This window comes from Gopherus flavomarginatus, chromosome 19 (genome assembly GCF_025201925.1).
Source record: "Gopherus flavomarginatus isolate rGopFla2 chromosome 19, rGopFla2.mat.asm, whole genome shotgun sequence".
NCBI lineage: Eukaryota > Metazoa > Chordata > Testudines > Testudinidae > Gopherus > Gopherus flavomarginatus.
The window spans coordinates 1581138-1595727 of record NC_066635.1 but is presented as its reverse complement, the minus strand read 5'-3'; the positions used below and the strand labels follow the sequence as shown (position 1 = coordinate 1595727).

Genomic DNA, 14590 nt, shown 5'->3' with positions numbered 1-14590 from the left:
CGCTAGGACCCCAGTCACAATAATGCTGTTGAGATCCCAATGTTATTTTTCTTTAAGGATTTATAATATCTATAATTCATGTGGGAAATTAGAAAGTTCAGAGCTTCAAGAAATAGTAAAGATGCTAAAGATGCTATATGTGGTGATCTAAATAGTCATAATAAATTGTGGGAAGTAAGACAACTAATAAACATGGTGCATGCTTAGAAAAGTTCATTGATGAAAACTATCGAGTGGTTTTAAACAATGGCACCGAGCTAGATTTAATGCAGCAGAAGGTAGTTTTTGCTGCTTAGACCTGGGATAGTGCAAGTAAATACAAGTGGGAAGAAGGAATGGGGAGCGATCGTTTCCCTGTACTTACTGCTTTTCAAAGGCGAAGTGAGGTTGAAGCTGATGGAAAATACCCGCCTGGAAATCTAAGACAGGTAACTGGGAGTTATTTCGAATTTGTGTCTAAGCATTGTGTGAGTGCGACATAGAGCATTTCGATGAAAATGTAATCTACCATTCATACCCAGCAGGTCCGACTGGGTTCTGGCACCTGTGGCTCTTCTGTTTGGGAGTCTGCAAGCACAGTGACCGGGCAGACTGCCGACTTAAACCACAGTACTGATTATTTTAACAGTAGGAACAAAGCTTTTGGAGAAAAAGGAGAGTCTCCACACATCTGTCTTCCTTAAAGACTAACCCTCCGATGATGCTAACCTAGGCAGATATTCCAGCGGGTGCCAGTGTCTCAGCCAGGTTCCACTAGACAACTACCCCTGTTCCAGGAGAGTGCTCCTTTTTAAACCTGCCACAATTCTTTGGTTTCCCAGTGTTCCCAGCCTGTTCCCATCCTGGAATTGTCTCCTAACATCTCTCAAGGGTTTGCTGGGAACTGGCTTTCTTTCTCTTCCTGCTTGTTTTTTCCGACAGCACCCTACTGACCTAACCCAATATATTTACACAGCAAACATCCTCGTAGCCAGGTCAGCATGGGGGTAAAACTATTACCCAGCAGCTCCAACCCTTTGCCCTATCCATGGGCTGTAAACCAAAGAATGCCCTCAGTGAGGATGGGCACCATCCAACTCCCACTGCTTCCCAGGGGGCTGAAGTCAGGTCGCCTGCAAGGACAATGGCCACCCCTGGGCACTACGGTTAAGAAAATGGAGAGAGAACTATGAGGAAAGATGGGAGTGTGAGGAGCAGGAAGCAGCCTGAGGGGAGGCAGGGTACTGAGGGGGCAGAAGGGAGGTGGAGAGGGGGCAGGGAAGTGAAGGGGACAGGGTGAGGCAAGTGTGTCCTGAAGGAGCCGAGCCCAGGCAGGCCCCTCTCCTGGTCCAGCCTGGCTGATTGCGCGTCTCCCGAGGGGCCAGAGAGATCCCCGACCAGCCACAGTCGCACTGCCGGCACTGCCTGGTGGACACAGTCACCTCCCAGTGGGGCCGGCCAGCCCAGCCAGGGGCAGGGCACAGGGGAATGGGTTTCTCGGGGGGTTTCTGGAGGAGCTCTGGCCAATGAGGGGTGCTGGGCAGGTGATCGGTGTGGCACGTGGCATGGGCCTTCCCCTGAGGGGAAGGAGCATGATGGTTGTGCGAGCCAGTGTGTGTCTGGTGCAGTGGCTCTCAAACTGTGGCCCACATAACACATTGTGGGCCACATAAGCAGCCTGAAATGGTAAATAGGTTTAGAACCACTGTTCTAAGGCAATCCTTCCACTTCTTACAGCGTTTTGAGCTGCTTTGTCTGCCGCTTCATCTCCTGTTACCCCAGTACGTGCTGGGATGCAAGCAACTGCTACATGTATCCCTGTCTGCACTAGCTCTGGTGTTTGAACTATAATTCCATTGTTTAAATCATTTGCACGTACTGAGACTCTTTTTTAACCACCAGAAGGCCTGAGACTGAAGCTGAAAAAATAGCCGCTGCTGCTGAGTTTGGTGGCAGCACTCTGAGTAACTTAAAAAAACCATCAACTATCGTGAGACTCCAGAGCAGGCATCTTTGCAGCCCTGTTGACCCCTGGACTCAGGAATCGCTCTCTGGAGACACACTGGGGTCAGAGTCGGGCGAGGCTGAAATCAGTTCATGGGAATGCTGGTGCTGAAGACCTCTGCCCCTCATCCTGACCCCTCTCTGAGCTGGTGACACTCATTGGCCTGGGTAAGCAAATGCAGAATGGTTTGGCACAGGGATTTGCCTGATGGTAACCCTGCCTAAAACCGATTCCCCCAAACTGCCACTCCTCCCATTGCACGCCCCCATGGTGCGGAGCAAGGCAGTCTAAGCAGGGAAATGACTCAGTGGTATCCCAGTTCCAGGTTGCACCCCAGGGATCCTGTCACACTAGTATTAGCTAAAACATGGTAGATAACACAGTTAAGAATTTATTACTGATGATTTATCACATTGAAATCTCCAGGAATACACCACTTACAGGGACTAGAATGGTTACAGGAGCAAGTGTGGAAGCAGGGAGTACACTGATTATACGGGGAACACAAAGTCACTACTCATATTAAAACAGCTGCCAGCAATAGTGCAACTGCACTGGTGCAAACAGCTCAGGGGAACTTTGGTTCAAACCAGGTTTCAATGTCACACTAGTAAAAATGCATTAAAAATCCACTAGTGACTGCACTATGGTTGCCATCAGAGTAGATGCGTTGCTCCTGGCAGCTGCTGAAATATGGGTACCAACTCTGCTAGTGGAGACAAGCTAGGCAAGGCTGGGCTGCTGCAGGATCAGCACACGTCCGCTGGTTTAACCAGAATGGTGGAGGATTTGCACTGTCCGGAACTACAAAATCCTGCCCAGTAGATGTAGCCTTTCCCATTCAGCAGGACGTTTTGACACTTGTTGTACCACCAGCCTCCATAGCTACTTGCACAATTCCCACTGGCCTGGTCCTGATCCTTGTCAGTTGTGCTGAACTTCATGTTGTCATGTATGCCCCCCAGGCCGGAGTGGTAGGTGGTAAAATAGTCCTTGCCATCCCCAGAGTACCTACCCAGCCTCAGCGAGTACCCGCTGGGCTCATCCTCGACACTGAAGATGTCGTACTCAGCGTAGAGGGTGTTGTTGGATTTGTCTTCCACGGCAAAACGGACCTTATAGGCGTTCTGCCGCGTGAGCAGGGACAGGTACTCGTTGCCCAGCCAGTAATCTTGCTGCACGTTCCCAAAGCCATACTTGTAGGTGCTCCAGGACTCCTTCCAGGTGATCTCTGTGTTGTAAGAATTTCTCTGGACAACAGTCCAGCCTTTGCCTTCGGTGTCCATGTCACACCACACCACCCGAGGGGGAGAGCCTGCCGGCTGGATGGCATACACCCCACTGGGGCTGTCCCTGGGAATGTAGCTGCAGTCTCTGGGGAGCCCTGAAATACCATGTACAACAAGGTCAGTAACAGAGAGAGCTGGACACAGCAGTCAGCTCACTGGGGGCTGCCGGAGCAGAGCCAGATGTCAGGCTGTCATGAGATATCCATATATGCCAGTGCCAATCCAGAACACAAGCACCTTCTGCACCAAGGTGGGACCAGAGATAGGGCTACCTTAAGGGATAGGCACCATAATAATAATAGGAGATATACCTATCTCCTAGAACTGGAAGGAACCTTGAAAGGTCATCAAGTCCAGCCCCCTGCCTTCACAGCAGGACCAAGTACTGATTTTTGCCCCAGATCCCTACGGGGCCCCTTCAAGGATTGAACTCACAATCCTGGGTTTAGGAGGCCAATGTTCAAACCATAGGCCCATTACACCAGAATCAGAGTTACAGTTCCATTTCTTGGGGTTGGGAAGAAAAGCTTGAAAACGTGACCTCAATATAACCGCTGCAGTGGCCCCACCTGCCTCCGCAGAGCCTGGAATGACAGCTCTGGTGGGGTAATACCCCATTTCTCTCTGTGGGGTGGGAATGCCCAGACTCACTGCTCTGGGGCTCCCGACACCCCCTAGCAGAGGGCTTTGTGCGTGGCAGCAGGCAGGAGAGCATAGCAGGTCCCCTGGCCCAAACAGAAACACCCAGTCTCTGTGTGGGGCCTGCAGTGCGCTGACTTGTAGTGGAATGATTTACTCCTGTGAGGATGCATTTGCAAAAGCAAACAACAGGCTGGTCTAGACCAACTGCACAGACTTCGCCAGGAGGAACATTTAGGGACTCGCACTCTTGGCCATATCCCTATAAACTCAAGTTACGTTAGTCAGCTGTGGCTATTTCAGAGTCTGAGGAAGGCCTCAGCAAGCAATTGCAGTAATGTATTTGAGGATTTTGCCTCTTTTCTTTGGAGCTGTCTGTGAGCAGCTTTCCATGTTCTCAATTGGTCATTTACAATTATTCAGGAATAATTTTGTCTTTAGTGTGTTTGAGAGCAGTTTGTTTGCTGTTCCAAAGCTGAGGAATTAGGCAGGGCCATCCCCGGGGGGTGCAGGGCCCAGGACATAGGCACCAAGTTTCTAATCTACAGGGGATGCTCCCTCTGGCTCCGTCCGGGCCCCACCCCACTCCAGCCCATCTCTCAAAGCCTCACCCCCACCCTGCTTCTTCCCACCCTGCTCTTCCCTGCCCAGTTCAGCCCCTTCCTCTCGCTCCTCTCCCCTTCCCCACAGCACCTCCTGATGCTGCAAAACATCTGATCTATGGCAGGTGGTAGGCAGTGAGAGGGAGAGGGAGGTGCTGATCCGCGGGGCCCACAGTGGGCGGGAGGTTCTGGCAAGTTCCTCCTTGCCCTTCCCCCATCCGTCTGCCACTAGCCACTTGCCTCCCCTTCTGCCTCCACACCCCTCCTGCTTCCTCATGATTTTATGGAAGCGCGGGGGCCCCCCAGAGCACAGAGCCTGGGGTGGTTGCCCCGATTCACCATACCCAAGGGATGGTTCTGATTTTAGGTGAACACCCAAGTCACGTGGTAAAATTTCGGTTTCATAACTCTGGTTACGAATTCGGAATTCACTTTTCTTAAGTATAACCCCCAAAATGAGCTGCTTGAGCAAACAACCCTGCCACAGAGCTGCTCACGCATTGCAGCTGGAATGTGAACAAATGGGGCACCAGCTTGGCCACGGCAAATCCCACAGAAAATGCAACAGACCACACACAGCTATTCTTTCTCAACATTCACCCAAGTTTACCCTGAAGCCTCCAAAGAGACTAGAGAAATTCCAGACTCACTGAGCGTGCAGAGGCCACGTGTGACATGGGTGACATACTGGTGATCGCAACAAAAAGGCAGCTGGAGACATAGCTTTGCCTTTCACAAAAGCCTGTTTTTGCAGAGCCCATTATTCTATAGCATGCAGCAGCCTGGTTCAGATGTAAATACAGCTCCTGCCATATGCCAGCGTTCCTGCCGGGCCTTAGAAGCAGTGAGTAGGCCAGCAGCAGAGCAGTGCCTATGTGAGCAAACCACACAGCAGCCCCTGTGCACTCAGCATGGCAGGCATGACAGGCCCCACAGAAATGCTTGTGTCCTGCAGCTACTGCTCTGGGCCGACGACCTGGTGCAGCCCAAACCACCACTCCACACTGGCCCTGGCGGCCGCAGGGTCCATACTCACCACTCTGGGAAGTGACACTCGTGCCACCCCCATGCTCAGTGCTCTGGACAGGGGTTGTGCAGAAAAGAGTCATTGAGGCCACAGCCAGGAGGGCCAGGCATCCCTGGAGACGGCTCATCCTGGCCCGGAACCCTGGAGGAACAGGAACAGCTGCTGTGAGACTGACCTAACAGAGTGAGGGCTGGACGCCGCAGCCCTCCAGCATCACCCCAGGAAGGCTCATTTTCCTTCAGACAGTGGCTCACTGGTGGCTGACAGGTCCCAAGAAGAATCTGACCCAGTGAAGCCAAGTTGGGGGCTCCCAGTCTGCCTCCTGCTGATGCAAATAGAATCTGGGATCAAAGCAGATGGAGATTTATTGAAGTGGCAACTTTGGCCAAGGTTGATATTGCACCATTTGCAACTGTGAACTCGGGTGAGAAACATCTTCACCTGACCCCAGAGCAAACCCTTCACCCAACCTCAGAGCAAACCCTTCATCCAACCTCAGCAAATTTCCACAATTTCCCCCAGATTCAATGTCACGAGGAGGTTTTAGGGGCAGAATGGAAGGTGTTCTGAGCTGGGAAAAAAAGCCTATTTGTTGGGGAAATTAACAATTGAGGTGAAGCCATTCATGTTTAAAAAATGCATCTAAGCTGGGCCAGAAAGCACGCAGCTGCAGTTACAGAGCGTGCAACACCTCACTCAATTTGTGCATTTGTCTGTAACTATAAATGCAATAGCTGGCTTTAAGCCAAAGCTGGGGCCCATTAGGCTGAAATAGACTCCTGAAGAAATGGGTAGAAGTCTCATTCTGAGTCCTTAAAACTAGACTGGAGAACAACAGACTGTAAGGACCAAGTCTGTGCTACCCTACAGGAGACAGGCCCTCTCAGAGGTCCAGAGAGGCCTCGGCCACTTCCAGCTTTTGAGGCCCCTAGTCATAATAAATATAAAAAATAACAACACACTGTCTAATCTTGTGCCATCAGACCATTATGAACATTTTAAACTCTTTAATACGAGAAAATCTATATCCGTTAACAAAAAAATTATGTCTTTTACCAAATCACATCTCTTATTTGCTTAAATTTGCAGCTGTAAGATGAGAGAGTGTGTCACATTTTGGTCCGATAGGGATGCGCATAAAAACCAGTTGTGAAACTTATCAAATGCCAAAAAATTTAAAAAGCACCACATTTTAGGTGCACTATTGGCTTAAAGCCAGCTGTTGCATTTACAGTTACATACAAATGTGCAAACTGTGTGAGGTGCTGCACTCTCTGTAAGTGCAGCTGCATGCTTTCTGACCCAGCTTCAGGGCCAGCCTTTGGGGTGGGCCGTACGGTCCCGCCCAGGAGGGGCATGCAAAAGGGGGCACTGTCAAGGTTCCTTCCCCACTCTGAACTTTAGGGTACAGATGTGGGGGACCTGCATGAGAAGCTCTAAGCTCAATTAACAGCTTAGATCTGGTCTGGCTGCCACCACTCACAAGCACTACTTCCCTTCCTTGGGTAGCCTTGAGAGACTTCACCAATTTCCTGGTAACACAGATCCAAACTCCCTGCTCCACGTGTGCAGCTGCTGCTGCTCCTGTTCCCCACCACCACCCGTGCCCTCTGACTGGGAGCCTCCTCCTGTCTGCTGGGGGGACTGAAGTCAAGGTGTCCCCCTTCTCCCCAACCCATGTACCCAATTTCCACTAAGCTGGGGTGACATGGGACAAAGGGAACCTGTGTGTGCTCCTTGCTCTCCGGGTTCAGAGCTGCTGGCTGCTGTTTGTGTCTGAACAAGTCTTCCGGCTCCTGACCTGGAGTGCTTTCTTAAAGAGACAGCGCACTCATACACTCAGGCACACACACACTCTCCTCAAAACAACACACACCTTCACATATTCCCCCCAACACACACATGCCAGGGCTCCCTGCATTCAGATCACTTTCCCAACCTGGGCTAAGTGGAGGCATCAGCAGCTGCTGCTTTCCTGCCTTCCTCTTACACAGCCCAGGCAGGGAAAGTGACCTGGATGCAGGGAGCCCTGACAACGCTCCTCACAGCAGCAGTCCAGTGTGGGAGCAAGCAGCAATGCCAGCTGCTTTGTGCATCCAGGTCAGTTTCCTCACCACATGGGTGCAGAAGGGGAAACATGGGGACACAGTGCAGAGGTTAGGGGCTCAGAAGGAAGGTGCAGGGGGTAGGAGTGAAGGGGAGGCAGGGACTGGGGACAGGAGTTGGGGTGCAGGAGGGAGGTGCAGGGATTGGGATGAAGGTGGCACAGTGTAGGTGTTAGGGCACAGGAAAGGGGGCAGAGGTTGGGAGTGAAGGGGGTGTAGGGATTAGGGGCATAGGAGGGGGAGCAGGCATTGGGGCAAAGGGGGCACAATGCAGAGGTTAGGGGCTCAGAAGGAAGGTGCAGGGAGTAGGAGTGAAGGGGGTGCAGGGATTGGGGGCAGGGTTTGGCATGAAGGGGGCACGTACAGTGCAGCGGTTGGGGCACAAGAGGGAGTTGCAGGGGGAGGAGTGAATGGGGGGCAGGGATTGGGGTGATGGTGGCACAGTGTAGGTGTTAGGGTGCAGGAAGGGGAGCAGAGGTTGGGAGTGAAGGGGGTGTAGGGATTAGGAGCATAGGAGGGGGAGCAGGCATTGGAGCAAAGGGGGCACAGGGCAGAGGTTGGGGGGAAGGGAGGGTGGGGAGCTTGGGAAGCCTGTGGGGAACCAGGGGCAGTGGGGGGCAGCATGCCCATGGGGGCCAGAGGCACCAAAATGCAAGTTCTCCCAGGGTACCATTTTCCCTAAGGCCAGACTGCCCAGCTTAGATGCAATTTTTAAACATGAATGGCTTCACCTCAGTTGTTAGATTTCCCCAACTCAAAACACCTTCCATTCTGCCCCTAAAACCTCCTTGCAACATTGAATCTGGGGCAAGCTGGGGAAATTTGCTCTGGGGTTGAGTGAAGGGATTGGGGCTGGATGAAGGGTTTGCTCTGGGGTTGGGTGAACGGATTGGGGCTGGATGAAGGGTTTGCTCTGGGGTTGGGTGAACGGATTGGGGCTGGATGAAGGGTTTGCTCTGGGGTTGGGTGAAGGGAATGGGGCTGGATGAAGGGTTTGCTCTGGGGTTGGGTGAACGGATTGGGGCTGGATGAAGGGTTTGCTCTGGGGTTGGGTGAACGGATTGGGGCTGGATGAAGGGTTTGCTCTGGGGTTGGATGAACGGATTGGGGCTGGATGAAGGGTTTGCTCTGGGGTGGGGTGAACGGATTGGGGCTGGATGAAGGGTTTGCTCTGGGGTTGGGTGAACGGATTGGGGCTGGATGAGGAGTTTGCTCTGGGGTTGGGTGAACGGTGTGACGAACTGGGAAAGTTCTTAATGTTTTCTCTGAATACTGTGTTGGTGCCTCAGTGTCCCCATGGCAGTTCTTAAGTATCTGGCAGAGCAAAGGGCCAGTGCACCTAAATGCCTGACACTCTGTCTCCTAGCAACTGATGGCCTGGGCCCCTCCTCTGCAAAGGTGCCAGCTGAAGGTGTTGGAGACAAAGGGATCAGGTGACCTCCTGGCCCGGGAAAGGAGCTGAGGAGAGAGGAGGGGCTGGGAGTGGTGGTTAGTCTGGAGCTGGCTGGGGTCAAGGGTGGAGGGCAGACCTGGGGGTTGGGCTCACTGCCCCCCAGAATGGACCCGGCCGAGGGGTCCGGTTCGCTGTATCTACAAGCTTTGTTTTAGACTCTGTTCCTGTCATTCCTGTCTGTTTTACTGGCTGGCTGAGAGTCACGTCTGACTGCAAAGTGGGGGTGCAGGACCCGGTGGCTTCCCCAGGACCCCACTTGGGCAGGCTCGCTATGGGAAGCGCACGGAGGGGCAGAGGATGCTGAATGCTCCAAGGAGAGACCCAGGAGGTGAAGACGTGTGAGCTTCTTGCCCTGAACAAGTCTGCTCCAAGGGAGAGGAGGCTCCCCAAAGTCCTGCCTGGCTTGGTGGGGAGCAGTTCCAGAGCATCGCCCGGGGACTCCGTGACAACTGGTGGCAGCGGCGGGACGTACTGCACCCCGTGAATGGCGCTGCTTGCAGTAAGTGACTGGGGAGCAGTAAAACAAAGGAGGGATAATGAGGACCAGGCGTGCTGAAGGCTCAGAGTGGGACGGTTTCAGGGGGCAGTTAACCTCTGGGAGTGTGTGACCAGCGAGAAGGACTGTTGGAGTAACGGGGTCCCCCTGAGGATTGCAGCGAGCAGTCTCAGGGGCGGAGGAGCTTGCCGCTCGACCCTGGGAGAGAGAAGGATTTTTGCAGTAGCAGGGTTCCCCGGGGGATTGCAGGAGCAGTCCCGGGGCGGAGGAGTCTGCAGCTCGACCCTGGCAAAGAGGTGGTGATCACGAGAAGGGCTGGCACACCAGGGGTTCTTCCTGGAAACCATGGGGGAGCCAAGAGCACACAGGCCTGTGAGTCCAGAGCCACTTGGGAACGGTGAAGTGATGGCCTATCACCATCTCCTTGAGAAGGACATTGTGATCCTGTGCACAAAGAGAGGGTTACGCACGGGGAAATTCACCAAGGCACAGTTAATCGTGCAGTTGGAGGAAAAGGACCGCTCTGAGGAGCAGATTCCTGGCCCAGATGGGGCTACAAGAGGATCTGAGAGCAGCTGGAGCATCAGCCAGGCATCCCCGGGAGTCTGGTCCCCAATCAGACGAGGGTCTTCACGATTGGGTTCCCTATCAGGAGATTGGAGACGGATGGGATGGGAGCAGAGCCCGAGAGAGCGAGAGGACCGTGAGAGAAAGCAAGAGCCCGAGGAAAAGCTGCAGGAGAAGCAGCAGCAGCGTGGACTGGTGATGGTGGAGCAGAGAGACATAGGGGGCTGCCCAGGGGTCAGTGGGGAAACAAGCCTGCGGGGGCAAGACCCTGGGACAGAGAGAACTGTGGTGGTGCAGCCCCAGATGCTGAGGGACTGTGGAACCTGGGTGAAGTTCCCTGGGGTGAAGCCCCTCGCCCTGCCTATGGCCCAGATCCCTGTGCAGACCCAGGAGGGGTTGGGCTGGCTGGTAGTTGGGGTTCTCCAGGATATCGGCTGGGAGGCCCTGTTGGGGGGTGACTGTCTCCCCATGGGACAGGATCCAGGCCCTGCTCCTGTAACGGCCGAGGGTTTGAATTCAAATCCAGGGAACCAATTGGCTAGGATTGAAATGGTCAGTGAAAACGCAAATAACCTGGCTGGCAGGGGGGAGGGGCTGCTGGGCTCAGGATACCTGCCTACCTATAACCAGCCCCCTGGGGCTGAATGGGAGGGAGAGATGCTCCCCGCCCCCCTGCACACCGGAGTGGGGGCTCACGCTGGCTCTGATGCTGTGACCAGAGCAAAGAGCTCGCTGCCTGGCCCCACTGGGACAGCAAGGGCAGTGCTGAGCACGGGGGCAGCTGAGATCCCAGCTGAGTGGGGGGACACCCAGGCAGGGCAGGTCAGCTGCCAAACAGGTTTGCCTGGTCCAGACATGCTGCTGGGAAGTGATTACACAGCAGGGAGGAAGCTACCAGGGACAGGGCTCAGGGGGGCTGTGACCCCTGGCCCAGCCAGCGAAAGGGAGCAGGTCCCACTCCCTGCCCCAGCCGCTGAATCCCAGACCGAGCTGCAGAGGGATCCCTCCTTGGAGAAGCTGAGGGAACTTGCTGGCCACAGCGCTGCAAACCCCCTTGGGGAAGGCTGCAGAGACAGAGTCCTGCAAGAGAAGGGATTCCTGTACCGGGAATGGGCTCCCCAAGGGGAAGTAGGACTGGGGGAAATCGGGAGGCAGCTGGTGGTGCCCCAGGAATCCACAGCGTTCTTCCCTTTCGAACTGCTGGATGGGAGGAGAGTGAGGGGACCCTTGGACCCGGAAAGGAAGGATTGGGAGGAGAAGGGGGAAGACCCCCTGGGGGATCTCTTCCCTGAGGTGGGAGCCAATCTCCCCATCAGGTGTTCCCCATTCAGAGTCACTGGGAAAGCAGCCCAGAACCTGGAGAGAGAGGTCAGGGACATGCTGCCTTTAGATGGGATCCAGCCATTTTACAGCCCATGGGCCTCACCCGTGGGGCTGATCCCCAAGGGAGACAGGATGATCTGGTTTTATGGGGGCTATCAGAAGCTTAAAGCCATCACAGTGTCTGATGCCCACCCCATGCCTAGGCCTGGGGAGATTCTAGACAAGCAGAGGGAGATGGAGAACTTGGCCCTGGCAGACACTGATAACATGTGCATCTTTAGCCAGACCTGGGAGGAACAGGTGTCCCAGGTGAAAAGGGGGATGGGCTGCCTCAAGGAGGTGGGACTGACGTTAAAAGCTGGAATGTGTAAGGGGGTACGGCAAAGGTGTTGTGTCTGGGCCACAAAGTGGGAAGCAGCTGCCCAAGCCCAAAGCTGGCCAAGGCCAAGAGGGGGGCTCTTAAGTGCTGGGAGAAGACCCCGTCCCAGTTTGAACCCCAGAGGTATTGGGGTAGCAAAAGAGTTCAAGCCGCATAAACCTTCCTACATGCGGCCTGCAAGTGCCATCAAGCACACCCGACCTAAGGGAGGGCGTGAGACTGGACTGTCCTGGTGTAACTCACACCAAGGAATGGGAGAGATGCTGGGGCATCCATGGGAACGTTGGTGGGTTCGAACTTCCCCAGGTCACTGGCTGGAGTGACCTCTCTCAGTTCGGTCTCGAAGGGGGGAGAGATGTGACGAACTGGGAAAGTTCTTAATGTTTTCTCTGAATACTGTGTTGGTGCCTCAGTGTCCCCATGGCAGTTCTTAAGTATCTGGCAGAGCAAAGGGCCAGTGCACCTAAATGCCTGACACTCTGTCTCCTAGCAACTGATGGCCTGGGCCCCTCCTCTGCAAAGGTGCCAGCTGAAGGTGTTGGAGACAAAGGGATCAGGTGACCTCCTGGCCCGGGAAAGGGGCTGAGCAGAGAGGAGGGTCTGGGAGTGGTGGTTAGTCTGGAGCTGGCTGGGGTCAAGGGTGGAGGGCAGACCTGGGGGTTGGGCTCACTGCCCCCCAGAATGGACCCGGCCGAGGGGTCCGGTTCGCTGTATCTACAAGCTCTGTTTTAGACTCTGTTCCTGTCATTCCTGTCTGTTTTACTGGCTGGCTGCGAGTCACGTCTGACTGCAAAGTGGGGGTGCAGAACCCGGTGGCTTCCCCAGGACCCCACTTGGGCAGGCTCGCTATGGGAAGCGCACGGAAGGGCAGAGGATGCTGAATGCTCCAAGGAGAGACCCAGGAGGTGAAGACGTGTGAGCTTCTTGCCCTGAACAAGTCTGCTCCAAGGGAGAGGAGGCTCCCCAAAGTCCTGCCTGGCTTGGTGGGGAGCAGTTCCAGAGCATCGCCCGGGGACTCCGTGACAAACGGATTGGGGCTGGATGAAGGGTTTGCTCTGGGGTTGGGTGAACGGATTGGGGCTGGATGAAGGGTTTGCTCTGGGGTTGGGTGAACGGATTGGGGCTGGATGAAGGGTTTGCTCTGGGGTTGAGTGAAGGGATTGGGGCTGGATGAAGGGTTTGCTCTGGGGTTGGGTGAAGGGATTGGGGCTGGATGAAGGGTTTGCTCTGGGGTTGGGTGAAGGGATTGGGGCTGGATGAAGGGTTTGCTCTGGGGTTGGGTGAAGGGAAGAGAAGGAAGGTGAAGTTACTTAGGCCTCAGCCCGCCAGCCCTCTGTGGAGTGAGGGGGGAGACGCTGCTGTCACACTCCCGTGCGAGTGGGGATGGGGCCACGCCAGATGTTGGTAAGTAGCGTGTCAGGACAATGCCTCAGTCCTCCATGGTGCAGGGTCATAGAGGGGGCAGGTCTTGGGTGGAGAACAAGCATGTGTGGGAAGGCCTGGGCCTGATCCTCCTGATGCTAACGAGGTGCTTAGATATGTGTTCTCCTCTCTGGCCTCCCTTCTGCTGCTAGCTCGGATGGCTGCCCAGCAGCCCCTCATTGACACAGGATTGGGGCCCCTTGCATTCCCTCCCCCCCCCGTCACTCTTTGCCTTGTCCTACCCACAGCACTCTGCCTGCATGAGGCGCTCCAGCCTCTGGCGCAGAATGAAAGGTTTGGGTAGGAAAATAACTCACCCATTCTGATGGTGCTGCTGAGCAGATGGGCAAGAAAACTGAATGGTCCGTCTGCCTGCTCCTGAGCACTGAGCTGCGATTTGTCCCTTTATAGCAGAGCCGGCACCTCCGTCCTCACCCAGTTTACCTCAGAATCTCAACTCCCAGCAAGGAAGATTTGCATGTGCAGAAGGAAATAGTCACTGCTTGTGAGTCTTGGGCGGTTTTATTACCCACAATAGTAGAAAATAGCCGGACAATCCTCCCTCCTTCCTGAGAACGCCAGATACGCCCACGATCACAGAGCAGTGAGCCAGGGATTTCTGTTATTGACACTGTCCCAACTCGAAGCATTTCTGAAGAACTGTCCAGGCACCTGAGCAAATAAGGAAACATATGAAAAGATCAATCCAGACAGGATGGGGGGAATCTGGGCTCTGTAGGACCTGCCAAGCAATGTCAATAACCCGATGGGCAAGGGCAGGTCGAGAGTCGCTGCTTGTTACCACCTGTTGGCCGGTCAAGGGGAAGGGAGAATGAGCGGTTGGGCTCAGTCCGGTTGCCAGGTGCGAGCAGCACAGAACCCATCCCCTGCGCTGGCACTAGCTGAGCCCGTGGGCTGCAGTCTCTGTGCAGAGCCTACCTAGAGGTCGTCCCTCCAGCACTGATGCAGTGTGGCTGGCAGATGGGGGAGAAGGGGACTTGGTGGGTCTTTGTGCTGTTTTTCCTTTTCTACACAGGAACATGACACTCTGGGTTCAAACTACAGCAGAGCAATTTAGCAGATTGACCTCAGGAAAAACTGCCGAGCTGTAAGAGCAGTGAGACAATGGCACAGAAGAGAGGCCTAGGGAGCTTGTGGAAGCTCCTTCACTGGAGGTTTCAAAAGAAGGCTGGAGCCATCTGTCTTGGATGGTTTAGACACAACAAATCCTGCATCTCGGCAGGGGTTAGACTAGATGACCCTTGCAGTTAGGGTGACCTCATATCCCAATTTTATAGGGACAG

At 54.4% G+C, this 14590-nt stretch overlaps 3 protein-coding genes across 5 annotated transcripts in view; 1 reads left to right on the top strand and 2 right to left on the bottom strand.

Moving 5' to 3' along the window:
• Nucleotides 1-14590, bottom strand: part of LOC127037472 (uncharacterized) — a 269283-nt gene that overhangs the window by 5207 nt on the left and 249486 nt on the right. The window lies entirely within an intron of this gene.
• LOC127037463 (fibrinogen-like protein 1-like protein) overlaps nt 1-14590 on the top strand; it is a 59868-nt gene that overhangs the window by 30452 nt on the left and 14826 nt on the right. The gene's annotated exons all lie outside the window — the stretch shown is intronic.
• LOC127037468 (fibrinogen-like protein 1-like protein) lies at nt 2372-13831 on the bottom strand. The gene is made up of 3 exons (XM_050929227.1): nt 13604-13831; nt 5551-5682; nt 2372-3368 (listed from the first exon to the last, which is right to left on the bottom strand). Exons 1-3 carry the CDS (start codon nt 13605-13607, stop codon nt 2734-2736), a joined length of 771 nt encoding a protein of 256 aa, XP_050785184.1. The 5' UTR covers nt 13608-13831; the 3' UTR covers nt 2372-2733.